The following is a 27,614-nucleotide window of genomic DNA, read 5'->3' on the forward strand; positions in this document are numbered from 1 at the left end:
CAATGATGTTGCATGTATCATGTCTGTTTACTGTTGGCTCTGGTTAAAGCTGAATATCAAACTGCGGAAATGACACATCATTTTTGTCATAATTCTTCCCATTTTTGAAGCCAAAAATGAAAATGATCAGAGGTGCAGATTAAGGGCTACCAAATATAAGTGAATACGATTATTTTGATCAAATTTGATGCGATTTTGATCAAATCCCTCCAAAAAACATCAAATTTGATTTGTATTGACTCATATGTATACAAGTCACTCGTGTGTGTATATGAGTCACGCTTTGCATAGCATCCTTTAACACCCATATAAAGTTGTCTCTAGTAGAGGAGTCATAAAAACCACTGGTCAACAAGTGGTCAGATAAGTCCCTGTGACCTCAAAACGAGAAGTCATTCTTGACAGGAAGTAGAAAAGCAGAAATAGAAAGTCTTCCTGTGACTCACAGTCACATAAGTTCACATGCACACGCACACACACGGACAGACGGACCACTGAACTCCATAAGATCCACACACAGGACAGACGGACCACTGAACTCCATAAGAACCACACACAGGACAGACGGACCACTGAACTCCATAAGAACTGCATTGGGACTCCACTTGGACTCCATTGAAACGGAACAGCACCATTATCCTGCAGGTTGGTTACAGAAACTAACTTACGTTACACATCAGGGCATAATGCACAACTAATTCCCGAAGTCAAGTTTGAATTTTACACGTTCTATGCATTTTAAGTGTCTGTCTGCTGAAATACATGATATATCTAATTTTAGAGATGAATCCTTTATCCCTAAACATTCTATTTGTTTGTTTATTGAAAAAGGATCCCCATTAGCTGCCGTGCTAGTCTTCCTGCGGTCAAGACAAAATACACATGACATGACACGCAACAATTAAAATACTAAAACACACAGGAAAAGAACAGAAGAAAGAACAAAAAGCAAATCTAAGCTAAGACAGACAATAGCATGGTCAGCTAGCCTAAATATTAATAGGTCCGTACAACTCTATACTATATAGACAAAGTGATGTGACAAACATCGTTGTGTGTGTGTGTGTGTGTGTGTGTGTGTGTGTGTGTGTGTGTGTAGATGGGATCTGAACATCCTATTAAAACCAACCCTCCCTTTGAAGGAACAAATATTGCATGGTAGACAATTCCAAGAGGCTATGGACCTGTATATGACGGTTTTCTTCATGTAGTTGGTTTTTGGTCTGGGTAAAGTCATCGGACCACCACTCGCCCATCTGGTGGAGTGTGTATGAATCCCTGAACTATAAATTATGTTGTATATTTTTTTTAGGAGTTTGAGTCTGAATAACTGTGAAAATACACAAGCAGGTTGGCCATTAGCCTTTTGTCAACACTAAGCTATGTAAGATGTGCATGTCAGCTATGCTAGACCTAGAGGAGCACCCCAGGACCAGCCTAGCTGCATTGTTTTGTGCTACTTGTAACTTCCCTAGCAGACCCTTAGATGCAGGCGATCATACCACAGAGCAATAATCCAAATGACACAGAACTATATCATGAACTAACAATTTGGCAAAGTAATAATGCTGTAACAAATGATGAACACTTTTTAGTACTGGCAACTGCTCTGCCCATTTTAGCGAACCACTCTGTTGATGGTAAAGTTATTCTATGACAGTATATAAATTGTCAATTCATCCTTTCTCTTGTATTTTCTTTTAGACATGGACGGAAATGCAACTTCCCTCTTGCTGTCCCCCGGCCTTCATAACTATACCAACAGCAGCTGTTCCCGTGACAACATTCTGAAGACGGTGGTCTTTCCTGTCCTCTACTCCCTCCTCTTCGTGTCGTGTCTGTTGCTCAACGCCGTGGCTGCGTGGGTCTTTTTTCGTATCCCTTCGAAGTCTCACTTCATTATATACCTGAAGAATATTGTGGTGGCTGACGTCATCATGACCTTCACATTCCCATTTAAGGTTTGTTTAAAAATGTACAAAGATAACATATTGCACAAAGTTGAAATGGGTGTTTAAACCATAAAATGATCATGGCCCGATGCTGTGTTTCCCCAGGTGTTGGCAGACTCCAACATGGCATCCATTGGGCTGCGTGTATTTGTATGTCGGGTCTCCTCGGTCCTCTTCTACCTCACCATGTATATCAGCATCCTCTTCTTCGGCCTCATCAGCATTGACCGCTGCAGAAAGACCCTCTATCCCTTCAGAAGGACCAATGCAGCCAGGTTGGCCCGTCGGAAGCTCCTTTCTGGGGCCGTCTGGGGCTTTCTGCTGGCTCTGAGTCTCCCCAATGTGGTCCTGACCAGTCTGACCCCCACCTCACCATACTTCAAATGCAGCGACCTGAAGACGAAGGCTGGGCTAAATTGGCATGAGGTGGTCAATTATGTCTGCCAGGTTATCTTCTGGGGCAACCTGCTGACTGTGATAGTGTGTTATACCCTAATCACCAGAGAGCTGTATCGCTCCTACTCCCGCTCGAAGACCCACCACAGTGGAGCAGCTGCGGGCGGGAAGCCAGGCAAGGCCAAGAGACCAGCTGTGGGTGCAAATGTCTTCCTGGTTCTGGCAGTGTTTTTCGTGTGCTTTGTGCCATTTCACTTTGCTCGTGTGCCGTACACCATGAGCCAGACTCGTGGGCTTCTCTTTGACTGCCAACTCAAGCTCGTCTTCTTTCAGCTGAAGGAGAGCACACTGTGGCTGGCATCCCTCAACTCTCTCCTGGACCCTCTCATATACTTCTTCCTCTGTAAGTCCTTCAGGGACGCCCTGTTCAAGACCCTGCGGTTGCATCCTGGTACCTGCAGCTGGCTAACAGGGAGAGGCTCAGAGCCAAGTACAGACGGCACCCCTCCGGACGACTCCGGGAATCTGTAGCACCACTGCATGTGATAAAGACTTGAATGTGGTATCTGAACGTGACAGTTAATCTGGCAAGATTATGTTTCCCTGCTATTGAGAATTGGCTCATGATTGGAGGACAAACCGATGTATTTTCAGTGAATCTATTCAACTGTCGTTCATATGTCAAAAGTTCAATGGACAAACCAAAGAGGATCCTGGAGCACACGATTCACTGGGAAATTGCTTTATTCAATGACTAACGTTTCAACGCCTACTGCGTCTTCATCAGAGTTTTGACTCTGATGAAGACGCAGTAGGCGTTGAAACGTTAGTCATTGAATAAAGCAATTTCCCAGTGAATCGTGTGCTCCAGGATCCTCTTTGGTTTGTCCATTGAACTTTTGTCATAATACTGTCCTGTCCTGAGAGCACCGACCTCCTTTTGCGGAGGGGCTGACGCGCAAGAGACTCCTTTTGTATTGTCGTTCATATGTATTTACATGGTACTGGCCTGACATCGAAGCTGCGGCCTGTGACAGAGATTGCTAAAACCCAGCAGTGGATTCGAACCACTGAACTTCTGATTGTGAAGCATGCAGCTTTAACCACCCAGCCACCAGCACTTTGTGTGTTTCATAGTGGAGTTTGAGAGGATAACCGTACGTACGTGTAGCTGTTGTCACTTCGTAGCTTTGTTATCATACACAGAGACTTGGGGGAAAATATTGATACCCTGTTAGTTGTAGCTTGAAAGACAGGCAATATTGATTAATGTGAATGCATTTCTGCACAGTGTGTTTCTAGAACACATGGCCTAACATTTATTTTTCAAATTTGGGGGAGTTCCAATTTGACTGTGCCACTGTGGCGGTCACACTGCAGAAATGACTTCCCATTAATCAATATTTATCGCCTGTCTTTCAAGCTACAACTAACAAAGTATCACGAAGTGACAACAACTACATCTGACTGACATACAGTTATCCTTTCAAACTCCACAATGAAACTGAAAAAGCCCTGTGGTGGCTGAGTGGTTGAAGCTGCATGCTTCACTACAGTTGAATAGATTCACTTGAATTTACAGTCCCGCTACCATGTAACTACATATGAACTACAGTTGAATAGATTCACTTGAATTTACAGGGTCAGTACCATGTAACTACATATGAACTACAGTTGAATAGATTCACTTCAATTTACAGGCTCAGTACCATGTAACTACACATAAACTACAGTTGAATAGACTCACTCCATTTTACATGTACGGTAACATGTAACTACATACAGTATGAACTATTTCTAATTAGAATAATTATTAGATTCATTACTGTGTAATTACATTGGTGTTCATGTCTAATTACAAATAGTTCATATGTTGTTAGGGATCTGTAAAATAAAGGGTTACCAGAAGGTTGGGACTTCACACTGTGTGGAGTTGTTGCTTTACAAACACACATGGCTAAGTTCAGTCACATGATTCAAATAGTAACAGAGGAGATCTTGTGAGCTTACAGTCTGTCTTAATGTTTGGTATACAGTATGTATTGTATCAGACTATTGCTGACCATTAACTGCTGTCATTACCAAGCTCACATTACAGTTTAGTTTGTAAAGTTTATATTGGTGGTGCTATTTTTTTTATAGACAGGATGTTATTAATACATAAGAAACAATTTGTTTATATAATGGCTCATAAAGTATAGTTAGCCTATGTGTAATTGTTAGGGCTGAATGCATTATACAGGAGAGCTGTTTTTCAAATGTGATTATTCATAATTACAGAAACGGGGTGGTGCCTTGATTTTGATACGCAGATTAAGCCTTATTAATATGTGTATCAAATTAAAACAGATCTAAATTCATTACATAGTAAACAGATGTAATAGAAGATGCTTACGACATGTAAATACATTACCTGTGCTTTATGACATTTGCTGTAGCATCACATTCAATTACTATGTCTTTACAGGATTATAGTGTACTCTCTCTTTCTCTCTCTCTCATGTATATGCAATTTACAAACTTGCTGTTCTGAGAGCGATAAGCATCCAGCTCAAACCGGTTTTGTTTGCCCAGGTTGGCCCAGACACCTGCTACCAGCAAGGTCCTTACCATGATGACCCTCATGTATCAAAACAGAATCATTTCTTTAGTTCAATACAGCTTCTGTCTGCTGGGTTTTTTGCCTTATCATCAGTTTGTGAAAAACAAGTGTTATCAAATTGTGCTGACTTTTCCACGACTCAGCTGTTTTCCACTATAAAGACATGAGAGCGAATGTTGATGCTTTGCTCTTTGCCTGACACTCTTGATGTGCGGACATTGGCCTGGCTCCCGAGCAATAAACAAACACAGATGGACATTTCTCAAATCTCCAGTCTCTTATCATTGCTGCAGAAATGTCCACCCCCATTACATGTTTCAAAATATCCTTTTGTGATGTTTTATTATATGGCTGACTGGTTAAGACAAGAAAGGCATCTAAACAACATGCCTGACTTAAACATTACAAATATGTCAGTCTTAATATTAGACACAATGGACAGCAAGGGGGGGAAAGCATCCTGTATTTGATATTAAGATCTGCTACTGTAAAATGCTTCTCTGCGGCCGGTAAATATCTGGTCCACCACAATCCATGTTATTTGTATGCTTTATTATTTTGTTTGTTTTGTTTTGGGTTTTTCCACAAGCTCACTGTCCATGGATTTGCATTTCTCAGGGAGAAGAGACATGACTACCGGTACACATTTTCACTTTTTAGCTCGGAAGGTGTTAATTTCCCTGCTCAGTGAGGAGATAACCAGTCTTGGTGAGTGGCTTAATATTTATTTATTTAATCTATATTATAAATCAGGAATCACATTGTCATTATTTAAAGTGGATTAATGTTTTTTGAGAGACTGATCAACTTGTAGAAGTGTGCAAAAAAATATACAAGTTATATATCTGGATGCTTTAAGTATGCACCAACTTGTAATAGTTTGAGTAGTGCATTTCACGTTTCCTTAGCACAACTTAATTATATTAGCACTATAAGTGAACATGCACTAGCCAAACATTTTAATGAATTTGAGCAAAGAAAATAGCTTTTCTTCCGCATAATTTTGAGATTGCAACTTCTACTGTACATTGTCTTCGAATGTTGTGTTCTCTGTAATTGTCTAGTTTTTATAACTTGTGCCACCTCCCCTGACACAGCACAAGTTACTTGTGTTCAAGACCATTTTATTGAGGAAACCACTCTACCTGATCAGTCTTTCATCTCTTTGGAATTCAAGTATGCAACTAACTAAACCACATTTACTCAATGCTTAATGCTTAACGGCTAAAGTTGTGCAATAATCAAATAATCCACAGTTACGGATAGTGATTTTACTGACTGAACCTAATGCACCTTACTCTTTATTATTATTTTACTCGCACTGCTGTATATAATATTACACTTTTTACATTGATAAAACTTTACAAAGGAGAAGATGTATAAAGAGAAGATGTGACACAAGTTGTGGATTGTGCAAAACAGGCAGCAATTCAGTATCAGGAAGATGTCTCTACTGTATGTGTGTCTGTATGTGATTTTGTTTTGTTTTGGTATGGATGAATGCAAAATTTTCATAACTTGTGTCATCCATTGTCCAAACCGGAGGTGTCATGTTCAGCACTGGGGATGCATTCAAATCCTCGGGTTGAGCATTCAAAACTGATGACAAATAACAAACAAACAAATGTCAAACTAATGAACAATGCAAATCAGGTTCAACTGCAAGCCAGAAACATTTAAAGCATTTCCAGATAGCCTTCAGTAAGTCAAACTGGACTAAGTCTGTGTCTCTTTCTTTTTGATTCCAGATTCTATAATGATGTCTAACAACACATCACACATCTCCTCGGAATGTGCCCACTCGCATGTCACACGCGTGGCTGTCTCTGTCCTCTTCTTCTCTGTGTTCCCCATTGCATTGCTGCTCAATGGTGTAGCAGGCTGGGTCTCTCTGCACCTGCGCTCCACCTCCACCTTCATAGTTTACCTGAAGAACCTGCTGGCTGCTGACCTGCTCATGACCTTAACACTCCCACTAATGGCAGCTCGAACGCTCCCAGGAGCAACGCTCGAGTTACAAGCCTTTGCTTGTCGTTACTCTGATGTAATCTTCTACTGCAGTTTGTACACAAATATTGGCGTAATGGGTCTCATCAGTCTAGACCGCTTCTTCAAAATTGTTAGACCGTGTGGGAGGTTGTTTGGCCAAAACCTGGTGTTCAGTTTCGTAATGTCCGCCTTGGTTTGGGTGCTGATGTTTGGAGGCACGGCACTGCCGACCATCATTCTCACTGATCAGATGCCTGGTAATAAAACAGGAGATGAACTCTGTATGGCCATGAAAGGTCCGGCCGGCGTGACCCTTCACAAGGTTGTGGTGCTTTTCATGGAGTCTATCTTCTGGTTTGTCAGCATGCTGGTTGTGTTTTGCTACGTCTGTATCACCAACAAGGTCCTGCAGTCCTTCAGAAGCTCTGGAAGCAGCAACAGCCAGGGGAAAAAGAAAACCAAACTAAGAGTCTTCTTGATTCTCCTTGTGTTCTTTGTGTGCTATCTGCCTCTCCACATGATACGGGTTCCATTCGTACAGTACGAGTTACAGTATGAGAACCTTGAAGAGATTCCCTGCACTCATGTTTGGGTGGAGATAATCAATTACTTTGCCCTATGGCTCTCTACTACTAACGTCTGCCTGGACCCTCTTCTCTACATCTACCTGTGCAGGGAGTTCAAAGACAAACTGCTTGATATGTTGAAAGCTAGAGGCATCTGCACTGAGTTACATTCAGGTGTGAAAAAGGATACTTCACAGTAGAAAGAAGTCATCTATTGGTCATCATATGGAATACCTATATTATATTATATATTATATATATATAATATAATATAATTTTTGAGACATAACATTATCCCAAATTGTGCATGTAACTTGGTGTTTCATGGATTTGTGGTGAATGGGGATAAATGGGAGCATAAGTTGCAGCCTTTGAACTTTAATATTTGTGTTGTACTGCCCTCTAGTGACTTTATAGGGATGGAGTCTTCCAAACTCAATACATCAGTGACATACTGTATGATGCCAATATGTTGATGTTGTAAAAACATATTAATACTATTGTAAATTATCTGGTTCTAAACCTTTGTTTGTTTGTTCTATTTTAGATATCCTTAATGTAGCAATTGTGATTGACATGTCTGTGACTGGTCTGTGTTACTGTGCATGCAAGCATGTAGGAATGTATGAAGCATGCATGTATTTATGCATACTAGTCCTTGTTTGAAATGGTTAAACAACACATTTCAATCTCATGATGAGGTGTCACATATTGCCAATGCTTGTATCATGACCTCTGTCAATAAAAGTGAGTGTGAAAAAATGTCTTCAGTCCTTACTTTTTGTTTTGTTTTGTCTGGTGGGTTGCCGGTGTATTTTGCCATGACGGTTTAACCTATTTATTTTAGTAAAGCCATTCATTTGTCCATACTTTGCATCTGTCACATCTTGTCACAGATGAAATGTTGCTTTGTTTACTAGGGAAATGAAGTGTTTCTTAAACACCTACCCTGTCAGTAAATTGTCATAACTCCATCCACTTGCTTCCTGTTCAAGAGGGTGAGTAAAGTTACAGCATCATCTGTGAGTTATTATCAAAATATATCTTATTACTGTCATTGGTTTACAATGTTTTGTAAAATATGTTAAGCTGTGACTGGAAATATGTTATTTTAACTAAATCTTTTAACATCTTGAAATACGTGATAGGAAGACAATAACTTGGTTTATGATTACTTTGTAATCATTAATATAATATAATATATTATAATATAATATGTGTTCGGACACAGCTATGCCGTTTTATGTGCGATCGGACTGAAACCTTCAGGGTGTGTAAAGGGCACCTGTGCGGGTGACCTGATGCAGCCAGATTTTCTAATTAAGCTAATTAGCTAATGATGTGATGTCATCAGTGATGATGTCAAAAGTGATATCATAAGGGCGCACACGCGTGCGCACGCACAGACACACACACACAAGGAGGCATTGTGATAAGACTGACAATATCCAATATCACTGCCCTAATGTAGATAGAAACAGCTGAAGGAATAACATTACTTTTTGGGACAATGTTTCTTCTATATTTACATTGTATCTCTTCTTATTGTGCAAATAATCCTCAAATAAACATTCTCAATGCACTCTCATTTGTTAATTAACTTTTCTTGGTGCAAGCTATTTTTCCAGAACATTTTTAATAAATCATACTTTTAAAAACTAAAAGTGATGCGGACAAAATCAGCCATTTGAAAAGGTCATGGGGCCATCATGTCCCATGTCTCCAGCATCCCCAGTGTAAATGACACCTATGCTCGTGACGAGAAAGTTGTAACTAAAAACAACTAAAAACAACAAACGGTTGAGGTTTTAGGCAAATTGGTTACGCAAGTAAAACAAGGGTTGGGTTTCGGCAACAAAAGCAACTTGGTTGGGTTATGATTTGGATCGGGGTTCGAACCAGTTCTCTCATGATGAGAAGGTTATAGGTCTGGAATGCTACGTAAATGGTAAATGGTAAATTTAATGGCTATTTATATAGCGCTTTTATGCAAAGTGCTTTACAATCAGTAGGTACATTCACCCATTCATACACCAATGGCGGCAGGCTACCACGCAGGGTGCTGGCACCATCAGGAGCAATTTGGGGTTCAGTACCTTGCCCAAGGACAGTATCAGTATCTTGCCCAAGGACACTTCGACATGCAGACTGGAGGCGGGAATCAAACCACCGACCTCTTTTATCCAAAGCGATTAGTGGACAACCCGCTCTAGCTCCTGAGCTACAGCCACCCCATGCTGCAGGTGCACCACTCCCACCCCTTCTCCCTAGTGTGACTTTGAGCTATACTTAAACCTCAGACAGGCCCGAATGGCCGATGAGAGCCTGGTGATGTCACCTTCTAGACTAGAGGACAACATTTGGTCACATCACAAAAGAACATCTGCGATTACTCCTCTTTGCTTTGCCAGTGGTTGACCTGTGGGTTCTAACATTTATTTCCCGTTTTTACAAAACCTCTCAAATATGTTGCTCTTCTACCTACCTGTGTGTGTCATATAGGCTACTGTGGCTTTTCTGTTCAATAAGATATTGTTTCAAATGTATTTTCCCAAACCTTTTCCATTTTCTCCAGGTGCAATGGTGACATCTAATGGCACATCTGTGGAATGCGACAGCTTCCAACCTGTAATGGTGGTGGCCATTCTCTATTTCGTCATGTTCCCTATAGCCTTGCTACTCAATGGCGTAGCAGCCTGGGTCTCCCTGCAGCTCCAGTCCACCTCCACCTTCATGGTGTACCTGAAGAATCTAGTAGCTGCTGACCTGCTCATGACCTTGATCATCCCAATCAAAGCTGCAACTGACATGCCAGGTGTGCCGGTCAGGTTATTAATTCTTAACTGCCGTTATATCGGTGTCATTGTCTATAGCTGCATGTATACAAGTATCACTTTGATGGGTCTTGTCAGTTTGGACCGCTTCTTCAAGATCGTCAGACCCTATGGCAAGTCGTTTGGTCAGAAGCTGATCTTCAGCAAAGTGATGTCGGCCTTGGTCTGGCTAATGGTGTTTGGAGGAACAGCTTTACCAACCATCATTTTAACCAACAAACCAGTCAACAATATGACCATCAACAATTGTATGTCTCTCAAAGGACACGATGGACTTCGTTTCCATGAAGGGATGGTGATTTGCATGAATGTTCTTTTCTGGCTTGTCAGTGTCCTGGTTGCGGTTTGCTACATTTGTATTGCAAACAAGGTGATCCAGTCCTTCAGGAAATCTGGGAGCAACAACAACCAGGGACAGCAGAGGACCAAGCTACGCGTCTTCCTGGTTCTCATCGTGTTCTTTGTGTGCTATGGACCATACCATATTGTGAGGATCCCATACACTTTTCAACAAGTCAAGAATGTTGGTACCTGCACTCATGCCCCGGGCACGTTTGGCAAAGAGTTCAGCTTATGGATTGCCATGACAAACATCTGCCTGGACCCACTTGTCTATTTCTTCCTGTGTCGAGAGTTCAAAGATAAACTGATGTCAATGGTGAACGATTTTGGCTGTAAATGGAGAGGAAAGGAAGCTCAAACATCAAAGTAATGTTTCACACATTCATTTACATCGTGCTGCCCCCCCTTGAACTTGTGCTGTGGTGTTATGTGTCAAAGTGTGGCTCTGACTAGCTTGAAAACAATCTTGAAATGCTACAGTATGATTGGTTTTTATACCGCATGTTGAAGTCAAATGTTCTGCCGTCTAATATATTATGCAATTTGTTGTATGCTTTAGATTGCAAGAATGGGAAAGTTTGTGTGCACTGCCCACACAACTCTGTTAACACAGATCATTCAACACGATACAACCATCTTTGCTCAGGGTGTGAAGCTTGAAGAAGCAGGAGTAGACTGCCCCCTAGCTGCATGGATCATCGACTACCTCACCAACAGGCCACAGTAGGTGAAGCTGCGTAACTGTGTGTCTGATGTGGTGCTGTGCAGCACAGGGGCACCCCAGGGGACGGTGTTTGCCCCTTTCCTCTTCACCCTGTACACAGCAGACTTCAGACACCACACAAACAGCTGCCACCTCCAGAAGTTCTCCGATGATACAGCCATCGTTGGGTGTGTATCAGGGGAGGACGAACAGGAATATAGGGGGGTCATCAAGGACTTTGTTGACTGGTGTGAGCGTAACATCTCCAGTTGAACGCCAGCAAGACAAAGGAGATGGTGATTGACTTCCGAAGGAAGAAGCCCCAAACTCCATCACCGGTGAACATCCAGGGAGTTGACATCGAGGTGGTAGGAACCTATAAATACCTGGCTGTTCACCTCAACAACAAACTGGACTGGTCAAATAACACTGACATCCTCTACAAGAAGGGCCAAAGTCGTCTCCACCTTCTGAGGAGACTGAGCTCCTTGGTGTATGCAGGTCTCTGTTAAGCACTTTTTATATGACACTATTGTGGCTTCTGCAATCGTCTATGCAGTGGTCTCCTGGGGAGGAGGGATCACTGAGAGGGACAGGAAAAGGCTGAATAGACTGGTGAAAAAGGCTGACTCGGTCCTGGGCTGCCCTCTGGACCCCATTGAAGTGGTGAGTGAGAGGAGGATGCTTGCCAAGCTGACGACAATCAGGGGCAACTCCTCTCACCCCCTGCATGAGACTGTGGGTGCCTTAAGCAGCTCCTTCAGTGCCAGACTGATACACCCACCGTGTAAGACGAAGCGCTACCACACGTCCTTTGTCCCTACGGCTGTCAGACTTTTTAACATCCAATAATAGTTCAGCACAATATAGCACTGTTGTTGTTGTTGTTTTTATTGGTAACTATTGTTATTGTGTGCTGCTGGCTATAGTTTTGCACTTTACCATTCTAATGGCTTTTGCTGCTGTTGCTATTGTTAGTTGTTGTTGGTAAGTACTGTTGCTGTTCTTATCTTTTAGTGTGTGTATTGGATTTATCTTTGTGTTTATTTTTAGAGCTGTTTTTATGTCTTCCTTGTGAGAGCTGCTGTAACGAGTAAATTTCCCCACTGTGGGATTAATAAAGGCAATCAATCAATCAATCAATCAATCAATCAATCAATCAAAAATCAGAAAACCTGTTCCAGTCTCAGCAAACCACTGGTAGGTCATCAACATAACATGTTGTCATAATGGCATGCCCATTAGTCTGCTATTCTTCTTCTTCATTGGAACTGGGGGGGGGGGGGGGGCGGGGGTAATCCCTTATTCCCTTGTTCCCCATTTTAGATCATCAAAAGTAAAAGATATCCATAACCACAAAAATGCAATGTTATTATTGCCGCAGAGGTTTCAAATCAGATTGAAGCATCTGGAATGATAAATGCAGATGCAACACTTCTTCTTTTTTGTGGTGGGGGGGGGGGGGGGGGGGGTAATGTCTTAGGGCACTGCAGATCATGTGTCAATAAGCCAATGTTGTGACATCCTGTAAACACAGCTAGTCTTGTCAACAGTCTTAATGTCCATGGCAATGAATAAATTATTCTTAAAATGCATTATGTTATTCAAATATGTCTGTGTTGCCAAAACAACAATACGGCATGTAATGTATATGTCCGTTTAAACTTCTGCAAAGAACCAACCGTACATGAGATGCACCCTATAATAAGAATGCGAAGTCTGTGTGTGTGTGAGTGAGTGACCCACAAACCCACGAAGATATAGAACAGTGGTTCTCAACTGGTGTAGCCTCAGGACCCACTATTTTCCTTGTCATGAAGTCGCGACCCAAATTTCTGATTTTTTTTTAAACCACTCAAATTTATTGCACAAAAAATAGCGCATTAATTTAATACACAATGCCTTCATGCACTGTTATAAACCTCAAATGAACAAAAAAGTGCAACAGAAGTGCAACTAGGGCTAAAAACCAATTGAAATAAGGCAGACTTGAATTAATAATTAATTAATTAAATTATTGTTTTTAAATTTAAACAAGTCAAACTGGTCATGCTCAGAAAGTCTTATTTGAACTGTATGAAATATGAAATAAAAGGCAGATTTATCTTGAATTACATGCCTATATGTTTTTAAACAAGTTAATAATAATAATAATAATAATAAAACAAGTTAACCTGGTCATGCTAATCCAGTTTCAATAGTCTGAATTTAACTAATATGACATAAAAAGGAATCACAGGCAGGCTATATGCTTTTTAGTTAAACTGGTCATAACTTTTAATTAAAGTGGGGCCATGCTAATCCAGTTTCAATCATCTGAATTGAAGTAAAATTAAATATGAAATGAAAAGGCAGACTTCTCTTGAATTACAGGCAGAGCATATGCTTCAGCTTGTTAAACAAGTAAAACTGGTCAGGCTAATCCAGTTTCAATAATCTGAATTTAACTCAAATTAAATATATATATATATATATATTTTTTTTTGCCAATGTCCGCGACCCAATCAAAACGGCCCCGCGACCCACCTTTGGGTCGCGACCCACCAGTTGAGAAACACTGATATAGAAGATAGCTCCCAGTACTATGTGGCCCTTCAGCATGTACACAATTCAACCCTCACAGACCCCATTTTGAACATACCGGCAGGCAGAACCAACAAGCGAACAGTCTCCACCACCCAGCAAAGAAAAGACAAAGGCAACCTAGCTATCATGGCGATGTCCATGGCCTCAATAAATACATTCCACGCCATAACATTTTCTACTTTAGCGCCATGCATACGGGCCACCGTCGACATCTCCATGACAGCCAGGTCCACAGCTGAAGATGGGCATTGTTCAAAAGGCAGAGAATGAGGCGGCTTCCATCTCTGAGCCACCATTTTTTGCGGGCAGTAAGGCCAAGCGACAGCCAGCGCCTCTGTGTCTCAAGGATAGATTCAACCAAGTAATATCATTCAACAGCAAAACAACAGGAGAATAAGGAACAGTGACTCCCAGTCCCAACCAACACTATGGACATCTTTTCTTGGCAACTTCTCTCCAAAATAAAGAAACGGCCGAGTATTCCCAGACCATGTGTATAGACGGTTTTAACTTGACAACAAAAACATTCTAAATTGAACCCCCGCTCACTTCCTGTTGCAGTGTTTGCTATGGACATAAAAGAAAAAAAAACATTCAAGTGCAGGACTGACCATTCCGTGAAAACCGTCTAAACAGCTGAGCAGCGAAAACAAAAGTAACGATGTCGAGTGAATATTTCTGCAGTTTGCCGAATGCTGAGAAAAAGGAAGTGCTGTGGGGTTGCGCTCTGGTGAAAACCGTCTATAAAGGTACCAGGGGTTGCCAGGGGGCATAATGTACAGTCAGGGCTTTGAGATAGTTTCATCTGAAATAATTTACGAGGGGTAGTATAGTCTATGGGCGTAGTTATAATGAATCAATTGGTGATTGGGGGTCCTGGAAGATAAAAAATTATATTAATCCACACCATAACCTAATTGATTATATCAGATGAAATGGAAAGATCCCTACTCCAGCTGATATTGACTTGCAATGGTTTTCTGCAGCCTTGGTCATAAAAGTATAAAGACTAGAAACCAAGCTGCCCTTAGTGGTCTTGGATGTACAGATTTTGTGTTTTGTCTTCACCCCAAGGGACACCATATGAACACAGAGCACTACGAAGTTATAATAAATGAAAGTTAAGGGACTGGTAAACATGTAGGCCTACGTCATTTCTCAGTTTACTGTTTCCCATCAAACATAATTCTGGTCCAGATGGTTTCCTGCTTGGAGAGACAAAAAAAATCGTCAAAAGAAAAAGACTGCCATTGTCATGTTGGATTGCATGTCCCTGTAGATTGATGTTTTGGTTTCTCCTCCAAGCCCTGTGTGTGTGTTTATTTGTGTGTGTATGTGCACGCGTGTTGTTGTGTGTGCATGTGCATTAGTGTTAAAGCAGGAAACCATGTTGTGTTGTGTTCTCACGCTATTTTTGTCAAGATTGCACAAAAGGGAATACAAGCTCTATGAAAGCCAAGCTTCATCAGATTTGAGTGTAGGGAATGTTCCAGTTCTTAGACTTACAGGGCTGTTGTAGCCTACCGTACTTGAGAGTAGTTACAGATTATAGAATACAATTCAGCACTGACACAGATACAGTACCCACAAAATATAATATGTAAAACGAAACTGTATACTGCCCATGTACGTGCCATTCCTGTCCGTCCACAACTTCTCTTTCTGCTAAATGAAAGTATGGTGTATGTATGTATAAAATGATCTAGGTTGTTGCACCAATTAGTGGTGCAACATGCATGTGAACATGCTCACCCACCACAACCACAGATGTCATATCTGTTTGTCTCTTTCAGTTTGGTACGGCTCTTACTGTAAGAGAAGTAGTGGGTGCTACTGGGCGGGGGGGAAAGGTCTATCTGTAGATGTGGGTCGAGACATGAGGGCACTGTCTGTGGTGTTCGCCCCCCCCCCCTGTCAACAGTCAGCCACGGAGTCTGACACAGGCTAGCGGAGGCAGGGAGACTGGCACGGAGCAGAACAAACCTCTCAGCACACAATTACAACAGGAAGCTAGGAAGGAAGGAAGGAAGGGGTCTTTCACACGGAGGAAGAGTGGAAAACCCATTGGGATTGCGACAAGACAGCCAGCCAGCAAGCCACACATGAGCTCCAGAGACCACCCATTGTAAGAGCATCAGACGCATAAACAGAGAGAGAGAGAGAGAGAGGGAGGGAGGAGAGAGAGACCCTTGAGTTCTTGGGTGAAGACCAGTGTTACTACTGTAAGTTACGTATGTAAGATTAGGAGAGCGTGGGTTTTTCTTTCTTTCATGGGCAGCAAAAAGTATGGGGAAGTGGGATATTTCACTTCTTTATATGAGGACTCATTGCTTTATTCGTGACATGCTCCAGGGTGATAGGCGATAAGGATCCTTTCAGAGGTAAGACTTCTGGATACGACACCAGTCTATATGCTGAGTACAAAGACTTCATTTGTGTTAAGGCTTTTTGTAACTGTCCTAATTACCATTACTCTGCACACGCTTAAACTGACTCGACTTTGAGAGTTATGTGTCTTGGTTGCCGTAGCACCTGTTCCTGCACTGAATCCTATTCTAGGCTGGTAAAAGGTTTTCAATGTAAAGCCATCACATTAAACCAATATAGTGGTATGTTTGTGACAAAAACAGGAGCAGAATTTTAAATCTAGTTGGTTGTTGGGAGGCCTTGGCCACTATAAATTCAAGGTATCTTTGCATTTCTGCCAGTAGACTAAATTGATGAACATGCCACATAGTGGATAGCACTTGTCAAAGTTTGGACCATGGATGAATGTGAGTGTTATTATTCAGTTTATTCACGTGAAAAGCTTTTTGTTTTAAAGTTTGTTTATTTGTTCATTATTTGTTTATTAAAAGGAGCTGCCGCCTCAACGACAGCTAGTTTTCCTGGGGTCCAGACAAAATATACATTATGACACACAATAATTAAAATGCAAAAACACAGAGTAAAAGAACAGAAGACTGAATAAGCAACAAATCTAGGCTAAGACAAACATTAGCGTCGTCAGCTAGCTATGTAGCTGGCCAGTAAGACAGAAAATAACATTTGGTCAGTACGACTATCTATACTTACAGAAAACAAATCACGAATGGAAAGGTGATGTGAAAACCAAAGTAGAAAAAGAGTAGAGTCCGCACACTGCTGAACAAGATGTCTCCCAGACGGATAGATTTATTACTTGACGTTTCGGTCTCACACGACCTTCTTCAGAAGTCGTGTGAGACCGAAACGTCAAGTAATAAATCTATCCGTCTGGGAGACATCTTGTTCAGCAGTGTGCGGACTCTACTCTTTTTCTACATTGTTTGACCCCTTGTCCTGCACCTGCAATTTTGACTGGATGTGCGCGCTCTACTCTCTTTTGTGATGTGAAAACCAAAACCATAGTTATTTGTGTGATAAGCTGCTTCTGAAGGCAGCAAAGCCATTACTTGATGGATCCAAAGACAAAAAGGTAACTGATCCCTGGGACAAAATACTGGTTATGGAAAAAGAGAAACAACTTTAGGTGGAAAATACAGTACGAGCCAGCTATGACCCAGCACATACATCTCAGCCCAACAAAAGGCTGAAAGCTTTCCGTATAACAGGTTTATCTTGATACTATTCATTTTACAGTGTTCTCTCTTTCTCTCCTTTATCTCCCCACTCTTTTCTCCTCTCTCTCACTCCTCCAAAGGTCTACCAAAGTTGCGAAGATGAACAGCAGCACCCTGTCCAACAATACCTCCATCAAGTGTGCTCGCGATACCAGAGTGACAGCTGTGGTTTTCCCCTGTCTGTACAGCATTCTCTTCATAGTGGCACTGATACTGAATTCCCTGGCTGCATGGATCTTCTTCAATATCCCCAGCACCTCCACGTTTGTGGTCTTGCTAAAAAATGTGGTGAGATCAGGGTTTTTTTATTTTTGGAAAGCCAGATAATGTTATTGCCAGTGCAGAGCAATGGATAAAGAAACAAGCGTGAATTCGCAATAGCTGTGACCACATATGTGAATTTCCGAAATACAGGATGGTAGGAGCAGCTAAGCTAAAAAAAAATGACTCATGTGATTTCTAAGAAACTCCTTCATCAACAGGTGGTGGCCGACTTGCTGATGACCCTGACCCTCCCTGTGAAGATTCTGGTTGATGCGGGTTGGGGTTCCGTGAGCCTGCGTGTCTTCTACTGCCGATACTCTGCGGTTCTCTTCTACTTCTCCATGTACATCAGCATGCTCTTACTGGGCCTCATCAGCCTGGACCGCTACTTGAAGATAGTCCGGCCCTTTGGGAAGTGCGCCCAGCTGAAGGTGCGGGTTGGTCAGGCCGTGAGCGTGGCCGTCTGGGTGGTCATGTTAGCTCTAATACTGCCCAACGTCATCCTGACCGACCAGCCGCCGCCGACTTCGGGAGGTAAAGTGAAGTGCGCCTCCTTGAAGAGCGACGCTGGCAAGGCCTGGCATGAGGGATACAACTACTTCTGTCAGGTAGCTAATTCATATAACACTGATATATCACTACATTTAATGTTGGGCTCTATTCCAAGGTTATAGTTACCTAAAAGTAAACTAAACAAAACAATAAAACTATGTGGGGAAAAAAAACATTTTAGTTAACTGAAATGAGATGAATAATAATTAACTGAAATGATAATGTGTGTACTAACAAAAAAAAGGAGAAAAAAAGAAAAGAAAAAAAAAATATATATATATACACACACACGCGCACGCACGCACGCACGCACTCTCTCTCACTCACACACACACACACACACACACACACACACACACACACACACACACACACACACACACACACACAAAATGTATTTAGTTTTACTCGTGATCAATTTGGTCAAATCCATCAACACAACAAGCATGAGGAGGCATTGGTGCACACTATTGATGGTCTATTGAGACTGGGATGTCTACTGTACATGAGTGTGAATCCATTGCCTTCACAAAGTGTTGTGTTTGTATTGTAAATACCTATTCTGAGCTGCTTAACAAATACCCCATAATAAAAATAAATAAATAAATAAATACTCAAACTAACAAAAGCCAAAAAACATTTTTAAATAATAAAAACTAAACTGAAATGAGCAAACCCACTCTGGGAACTAGCTGAAACTAAACTCAATTGAAAACTGAAATTAAACTTAACGTTTGCTAAGTCATCCATCCGATACGTTTCCTCAACTCAACTCCACTTACGATCATTTCTGACTTCCTTCTCTGTAATCTCGTTCACACCTCTCTTTGCATCTCTTCAGCAGAAAGGGAAACGCCTTGACAGGACTGAAGGTTAACAAAATGCACAGGAAGCAAAGGACTGCAATAGACAATGCTGATGTATGAATTATATGTCTAATATTTATATTTCCCATACTGCTAACTGTATGGCAGTGGTTCTCAAAGTGGGGTACAGGGACCACCAGATGTCCTCCTTACAGCAATTGTTTCATTTACAAGACGTGAACACAGTCAGAGAATGTAGAAGAATGTCTGATTTGCTCATACTGTAGTTTATCTGTTATCTCTCTGCCTACAATACAGACAGGAATTCCGGACAGAATCTTATCTAACAAAAAACATATTCTGAGATTTAAGTCCAAGAAACAACATCTCATCAAATGAGGGTCCATGGCCCTAATGTCAACTAAAGTAGGGGTCTTTGATATGGAAATGATAATGTGTGTACTAACAAAACTAATATATATATATATATATATATATATATATATATATATATATATATATATATATATATATATATATATACACATGCGCACGCACGCACTCTCACACACACACAAAAGCTAAACTAAAACCATAACATTTTTAAACAATAAAAACTAAACTGTAACGAGCAAACCCATTCTGGGAACTAGCTGAAAGTAAACTCAATTGAAAACTGAAATTAAAAATGAACTAAAAAATAAAAACGAATGAAAAATACAAAACTATAATAACTCTGCTCTATTCCTATATAATTACAGAGTTATTAAAATGTGGACACAACAACTTGACTTTGTGTTACTCAACTCCAACTGATGAAATGCCACAGTTGCATGAGAAAATGTATGTTCACAACTTCACATGACATTTGCGTGAATGCTTTGCTGAGCGTTGTGGTTGTGTTTGTTGTGTCCAGGTGGTGTTCTGGGGCACACTGGCTCTGATGGTGGTTTGCTACACCTTCATCAGCAGGAAGGTGTATGAGTCATACCGCGCCTCGAAGAGCAGCTCTAAAGCAGCCAGCCGCCAGACCAAAGCCAAGGTCTTTGTTGTGGTCGCGGTCTTCTTCATCTGCTTCGCCCCCTACCACTTTGTGCGCGTACCCTACACCCTGACCCAAACCAAGAAGACGGCGATGCACTGCCGGGCGGAGAACGCACTCTACATCGCCAAGGCCACCACCCAGTGGCTGGCGGCCAGTAATGTGTGGCTGGACCCGCTCATCTACGTGTTCCTGTGCAAGGGGTTCAGGAAACGACTGACAGCCGCGCTCAAACGCAAGCCCTTCAGACAAGGTGGTAGGGAGACCTCCATGGGAACCTCAACTCAGCAGGAGATGTCACAGATACTCCACACTAAGAGAATGTCATTTAATGGCGCGCCTTAGCAACTCACTGACTGGACAATGACAATGACAGTTGGACACAATGTCCAACTATAACTGTCTCATCCCATCAAAGGCGACATAAGACACTGCCTGATGTGGTCGTTTTACCGGTATTTTTTAAATCTAGATAACAGAGATTAATCTAAAACTAAACAAGGTTACAGAAAGCAATCAATAGACGCATTGTGTGTGACAGGAAACGTGAAAAGTGTCCAGAGACGGCCATAAAAGTTCATGCCAACGATGGCTAATGGGTCACTTCACATGACTGCAGAGAAGAATAGCAGAAGTATTTTTGACAGATAGCACTTCTGCACGTTTTCTAAGTCATCCAATACGTTTCCTCAACTCAACTCCACTTACGATCATTTCTGACTTCCTTCTCTGTGATCTCGTTCACACCTCTCTTTGCATCTCTTCAGCAGAAAGGGGAACAACTTGAGGACTGAAGGTTAACAAAATACACAGGAAGCAAAGGACTGCAATAGACAATGCTGATGTATGAATTATAGGTCTAATATTAATATTTCCCATACTGCTAACACATACTGTATGGCAGTGGTTCTCAAAGTGGGGTACATGGACTACCAGAGGTCCTTGAGGGGGTACCAGGGGGTCTTCAGCAATTGTTTCATTTACAAGATGTGAACAAAGTCAGATAATGGAGAAGAATATCTGGTTTGCTCATAGTTTCTCTGTTATCTCTCTGCCTACAATACAGACAGGAATTCTCGACAGAATCATATCGAACAAAAAACATATTCTGAGATTTAAGTCCAAGAAACATCTCATCAAATGAGGGTCCATGGCCCTAATGTGAACTAAAGTAGGTGTTCAAGTTGTTTTGTGATATAATTTTAAAAGATTATGGCTGAATTTAGTGTTTCCAGATGCTGAGCACCAGCAGTAATAGACTGACCATTTTGCCTTCTTATAGTCTTTTTGATGACAAATCAAATCATATCGAGCGTATATTGAGTATTATATATCAATTGAAATGTCTCAGTGAGATCGTTTCAGTGCCAACAGGACACAACTGAAATCATGACGCATAATTAAGAAAAAACTGAAACCCAGTAACCGTAAAAGTGGGGTTTTGCTTGCTGCCAAAAGAGCGTAACTGCTGTGTGCACTTACAGTCTCTGCCATTTTGACACCAAGCAAAACCCCACTTTTGACACTGAACAAGCATTGTTGTGGGTCGAGGATTCTAACAACACTCAGGTAAACTTAAAATGCATGCTGACGTACAGTAAGTGTGATGCGAGCATAGATTAATGTAAATATGTTAATATTAGCATGAAATGCGTAGGCCTATTCTAAATGTTATTTTATAATGTTAGGAATGTGAACTGGTCAACATAAGCTCTGAAGTTACCCCTCAGTGTTATATGTTTTACAGGTGTTTGAATGTGTCCAGGACACATCAGTAGGGAACATAAAAGTATTATACAGAAGTATTATACAGAGTAGTATACTGTACTAGCAAAATAAATACAAAATAGTAGTTTATAATCAAAAGTAGTTTTTAACAGAAAAAAAACGTATCAATCACTTTGACATGTTTTATGTCTACACTTTTATAGGCCTTGGTAAAGTTGATGAGCATTACTTCAAGATAAATATGATTCATTTTGCTCTTGTTTTGTATTTCAGTGTTGATTGAAGTGTCATTGCTATATTTGTATTAAAATTTGTGTTTTACAAATCTTTACTTACATATGGCTATTCTATTGTTTATGCTCAATCTTATAACACAAACAAGTTAAATAGTGTACTTATGTGGTAATGGCAGTTGATCCAAGTGTGATAAAAATTGATTTTGGCTCAAAATCGACTTTAACACACTTAGCCTGTGAAGGTTTTAGTTAAGTAGCTAGGCTGTACGAGTTCAGTTTAAAGGTTGCCAATTCTGAATTGTGGCCTACTGTGCAGTAAACTCACTATAGCAAAGTATTAGTAGTCCATAGAATCTATGGAGGTGGTCCCAGAGTTTCTTTTTATTGGTTAAGTGGTCCTTGGTCTGAAAAAGTTTGAGAAACACTGCCATAGATAGATATTTACAGTGTAAATGTGAATGAACAGTAGGGGGCAGTAGATCCTAAAATGTTACTATGGAAACTTCAGAGTGCCTAAACCAATAAGAAAGGATGACCTTATTATGGAGGGTACACCCACTTAAACTTGGTTTAACTACCATAGGCTGACATAAATGTTTATGACAGGAATTCCTTGTTTACCTTACCTTAAGTGGTATCAAACAAGCTACAGTATGTGGGTAAATACTTTAGGGGGGGTAATTGAATAATTATTAGGGTGATTGTTTGCCTTTTAGTACCAGTAATCACACTGACTGATGGTCATCTTTGTATTCAGCACAGCATCACTGATGATGACCAATAACTAAAACCAGGGATTTATTTGTCTAATGCCTGAACCAATCAAAAATAATGGCTATCGGGGGCATGGTGGTGCAGTAGTAAGCGATGTCGCCTCACAGCTAGAAGGTCCTGGGTTTGATTCCCACCTGGGATGCTGTGAGCGCTGAAGGAATGCGTGCCCGTCCGCATGTCCTCGAGTGCCCGCCGCCCGGGTGGGGTCGTCAAAAGGGCCTTTCTGTGTGGAGTTTGGATGTTCTCCCCAAGCCCCCTGGGGGTTTCCTTCATATAGGAACCCCTTCACCAAAACATACAATATCCTGGTCGCTGATGTGGTTCCTCCTCTGGTCGTTAGGGGTGCCTGTTCGGAGGGAGGGGAACTGGTTGGAATAGCGTGAACCTCCCACGTGCTATGTCCTACCGGTGTCCTGTCAGGTGAAAAGAAGCGGCTGGCTACTGCCCATGTCTCGGAGGAAGCATGGAGCCAGTTTCGGCTCTCCCCAGATTGGCAGAGGGTGGAGCAGCAACCAGGATAAATAAATTAAAATTAGCACTAATGGCGGATAAAAATGGGATAGAAAAATCTATTAAAAAATTAATAAAAAAAAAAAAGATTAAATAAAAAGAATAATGGCTATTGGCCTTATTATGCAGGGTACACCCACCTAAACTTGGTTTAACTACCAGACTGATGCAGGCCTGGATAAGCACAGTGTGGTGACGTCACGTGAAGTGGCCTCATTCGTCCACTTGACACACAAAACAGTGAAATTTACTGATTCTGGATGCTGATTGGTGCAAACCACTGCTGATTTGGATTCAAACCAATAGATTGGAGCGTGGCCAGAAGGATTTGTCATGTGATCGTGATCTTGTGATCTCATGATCTTCCATGAATCCAGCTGCCTTGCAAGGTTAAAACCAATAGAGCATGAAAAAGAAATCATAATACTAAAAATAAAAATCATTACACAGACATCTAATGCTACTTCAGCACCCCAGACAAGGCCCCCATACCACACAAAAGGCAAACTCAATAACTGTAGCAAACAATGACTTCATGTGAGTTGATGTGACAGTGGGAACTGCAGAGGGTGAAAGAAGCAGCACATGGGGACAATGGACCTGTCCAGACCAGCCCACCACAATCGACAGCTTGGTGATTTCACAACACAACCTGTCAGCTCCGTGGCTCAGACTAAACTGTGCCGTTATGCGAGTTTGTTTAACATGGCATGGCTTCCCGGTTGGGTGGGGCTCACGTTTTTAAACACTGCGATTGGCCGGAAGGTCCAGACACCTCCCAACCAGCGAAGTTAGTCTAAAAACTAACCAAACCAGTTGTTTCAACCACAAAATTTGGACTGCTCTGTAATAATTTTTTTCAGAAGTGGAAGGCGCATTCCGTCGTCAGATTCACAACTGAATTGCTTTCCGGCCCCGTGGCACATCTTACTCTGTAGATATAGCAGCCCACCGGGAAGGTCAGATGGCCAGTCCATCCCTGAATATTGCAATGTGTAGGCTATTCAAAGTCATGGTTGTTATAAGCATCACAATGTGCATCCAGTTCAAAGAGAAAACCTTTCCACAAGCATCAACTCTTATTTACAAGTTGTGAAAAAGGTCTCTCACCCTTATGCTACAGTTAGTAACAGGGTGAAAAATGTCTCTCACCCTTCACGTTAGTAACAGACAGGGTTAAGATCAGCCTTACTTTTCTTAGCAGAGCTGGTGAATGGGTTTTCTCTACCACACAGAATGCTCAAACACACCAACCACAATTCTTTCCCTTTATGCATTTTTTTTTTTTTTTGTATCAAAGGTTAAAGGTTAAAACCTAAAAACGAAAATATTCACAATACTAAAAATAAAAATAAAAATCATTACACACAGACATCTAATGCAACTTCAGCATCACCAGTGTCAGAGATTGGTGCACAGCTGTAGGGAAGTTCAGAGAGGACTCTGAGCAGCCGAAGATGGCGAGTTCTGCCTCTGGCTATAGGGTTATTTTGTAGGCCTTGGAGTACCAGTCAAATATTCTGGCCCAGAATCCCGTTAATGAATGGCAGAACCAGAAAGCATGAGATAGTGTGCCCTCTGACAACTGACACCTGTGACCACAGTGTCGAGACAGAAGGGAAGATCTTGTGCTTGGAGTAGTGAAGACGGTGAGCGACCTTAAAGCCCCAATCAGTAAGTTTTCCACTGCGCCCTCTGCGTGCATTAGTATCGATAACGATATCGCCGTTCAAAGTCAACAAAACACAGCGCCAGAAGCTCTATGTACATGTTGTGACATCGGGTACTCACCACGTGATGAAATAATAATCCATAGTTCCGTGAAACATCATTTTCATAGCAAATCCGAATCGAGTTACTTCCTCGTTTTCATGAACACAGCGCTTCCGCTGTACAGCGCATGCGCGCATGCTTTTCTTTTTTCTTTTTTCTTGCTACGGGACGTGACAGACAAACTGCTTAGTCCCAGTGCTGGCCAATGGAGGGCGGTGTGGGATAAATAAAGACGAGGGTCTCCCTATTAAAAGTCAATCTACCATGTCCTGTGACTAAAAAGCAGTTATATTACAGTAAAAAATGTCAAAAATCTTACTGATTGGGGCTTTAAATTGGATCAGCTGGTGTCAGCGCGCGGTATCAAACCGCATTGACTAAACTAGACTAAAGTTTAAAACTTTTTCTTCTAAGTTTATTGATTGATTACGAGAACTCTCTGTCTCAGACATCGATCATTCTTACAGCGACCCGACAACCAGTGGACTGTAATATCTGTGAACGTTAACGATAGCTGCCCGGCTGGGTTGGCTAGCCTTAGCCTGTGGCTAGGCGAACTGTTGGAGTAGCGTACGGATCGAGTGGACCTTTACAGCGTAAGAGCCTGGAATTCTCTGCGGACAACCAGAGCCTGGAAACCTCTACCACTCGTGTAGTGGAGTCTACTGATCTGTTACAGTCTTGTAACATCGCCGCCATTTATCCCTTTATCCCTGCTTACATCGGAGCACAAGCGGAGCTGCTAAGCAAAACGAGCTAGCAGCTAGCCGCAGTGGGCTACCAACTATCGCCATCTAAAGAGGGAGCCGGAAAAACGAGACTGTATACATCGTCCCAGCAGTGTGGTTTGCATACAACCTACCGTAAATTCCGGACTATAAGCCGCACCGGTGTATAAGCCGCACCTGCAAAGTTGACTATTTTTTTCTTATATAAGCCGCACCGGACTATAAGCCGCGGGTGTTTTAATGGTTTTTTTTTTTTTTTTTTTTTTTTTTTTTTTATTGTGTTTTAATGTTTAATTACCATATGTAAGGGTAGCTTACAGGTAGGAAGCTCCCATTTATTAACATTTCAACAAAACAACATAACACAACACCACCTGTGTTGTTTTTTACAGTGCACACAGTGTCATACAGTGTGGTGAAAAGAGGGCAAGAGAGGAAATTAAAACTTATTATAGTTATATAGGATTTATAGTTAGAAAGAGTGCTAAAAAAGATTTTTTTTTTTTGGAAAAAATCCATAGATAAGCCGCACCGTTATATAAGCCGCAGGGGCCAAAAAAGGCCAAAAAACGGGAAAAAAGGTGCGGCTTATAGTCCGGAATTTACGGTAGATCTGCATGGGATATTCAATGGAGAGGGAGACCGGAGAAACGAGACCTATTGAATAAATACCTGTCGTCAGCTTGTAACATCGCCACAGGCCTCAGAGCACGGAAACTGACTCGAAAAGCAAATCGGCTACATGGGAGGGTTTGTTTTTAACCCAGGAACCGACGTAGTGATGGCCTTTTACATCTTTTTATTATTATTCGCCACACTCCACGCTAAGGCTCTCCACAACAACGCACCCCTCTCACCCTCTCACTGGGAGATGGGGAAAGGAGTCGGGGCTTGAATGTGGCTCGGCGTGAATATCATCGCCACGGGCCAATTACTATGGGACATTTTCACCTATACAACTGCCTCATCTTGCCGCGTTACCAACACAACTTCCTAAAATGAGAAAAATGGAAGCGACGGAGGACAACAACAGGAAGATCGGTAAATTCATCTCTACTATCTATCGTAGTGAGCGTGCTCCTCTGTGGGGATGTGCATCCGTGCCCGGGCCCTTCCTCTAATACTGGTGGCGATCCAGGACCGGGAGCGGCTGGCTGCGATGGGGGGACCGACGGCACACGTAGCGGGGGCTCATCATTCACGCTCCCCAGTGGGGCCATGCCAAGGACATGTGGTCTAGCAGCTGGAGAGCGTGATCAAGTCCCTGCAGGAATCTTCAACAGCCCATACCTCAATCCGACTGTTGAGGTACAAGGCGGGGCGTACGAGCGAGGCGGCAACGATGATGGTCCGCGACCGAGAGCAGCTAACCATGATGGGGGGACCGACAGCCGATCCAGCGGGGGCCCAGCTTTTTTGTTCTCTGAGATGCCAACTCTACCAGCGGCCTCGAGTCCACCCAGCATCACCACGGATGCCGCAACCACGGCCACCATGATCTCTTTTTCCACACTACCAAGGGACGATGCACCGAGCGACCACTCGGAGCCAGAGGTGAGACTGAGGCGCAGGTTTTCCTCCCGAGGATTTCATGTTTTGCATCTCAACGTGAGAAGCCTTCTTCCAAAA

At 42.0% G+C, this 27,614-nt stretch overlaps 3 protein-coding genes across 4 annotated transcripts; all 3 read left to right on the forward strand.

Annotated features, from left to right (window-relative positions):
• Window positions 1-562: 562 nt before the first annotated feature.
• On the forward strand, window positions 563-3,024 carry p2ry12 (purinergic receptor P2Y12). Its single transcript, XM_083637204.1, has 3 exons — window positions 563-645; window positions 1,705-1,961; window positions 2,058-3,024. Exons 2-3 carry the CDS (start codon window positions 1,707-1,709, stop codon window positions 2,877-2,879), a joined length of 1,077 nt encoding a protein of 358 aa, XP_083493330.1. The 5' UTR covers window positions 563-645; window positions 1,705-1,706; the 3' UTR covers window positions 2,880-3,024.
• A 3,685-nt stretch (window positions 3,025-6,709) lies between these two features.
• LOC310776557 (uncharacterized protein) lies at window positions 6,710-11,657 on the forward strand (the record flags this gene model as incomplete). Its single annotated transcript, XM_083636737.1, has 4 exons — window positions 6,710-7,679; window positions 10,081-10,997; window positions 11,295-11,404; window positions 11,450-11,657. 4 exons carry the CDS (start codon window positions 6,710-6,712, stop codon window positions 11,655-11,657), a joined length of 2,205 nt encoding a protein of 734 aa, XP_083492863.1.
• A 4,434-nt stretch (window positions 11,658-16,091) lies between these two features.
• Window positions 16,092-22,193, forward strand: LOC310777200 (P2Y purinoceptor 13-like). Of its 2 annotated transcripts, none has more exons than XM_083637478.1 (4): window positions 16,092-16,192; window positions 17,653-17,860; window positions 18,055-18,444; window positions 20,111-22,193. In XM_083637478.1, the coding sequence occupies exons 2-4, from the start codon at window positions 17,672-17,674 to the stop codon at window positions 20,579-20,581; spliced, it is 1,050 nt and encodes a 349-aa protein (XP_083493604.1). In that variant the 5' UTR covers window positions 16,092-16,192; window positions 17,653-17,671; the 3' UTR covers window positions 20,582-22,193. The 2 variants fall into 2 exon arrangements, with proteins under 2 accessions (XP_083493604.1, XP_083493603.1); XM_083637477.1 differs by having other exon boundaries at window positions 16,124-16,351.
• Window positions 22,194-27,614: the final 5,421 nt, after the last annotated feature.

The sequence above is a fragment of the Poromitra crassiceps genome (genome assembly GCF_964638095.1).
Source record: "Poromitra crassiceps genome assembly, chromosome: 5".
NCBI lineage: Eukaryota > Metazoa > Chordata > Actinopteri > Beryciformes > Melamphaidae > Poromitra > Poromitra crassiceps.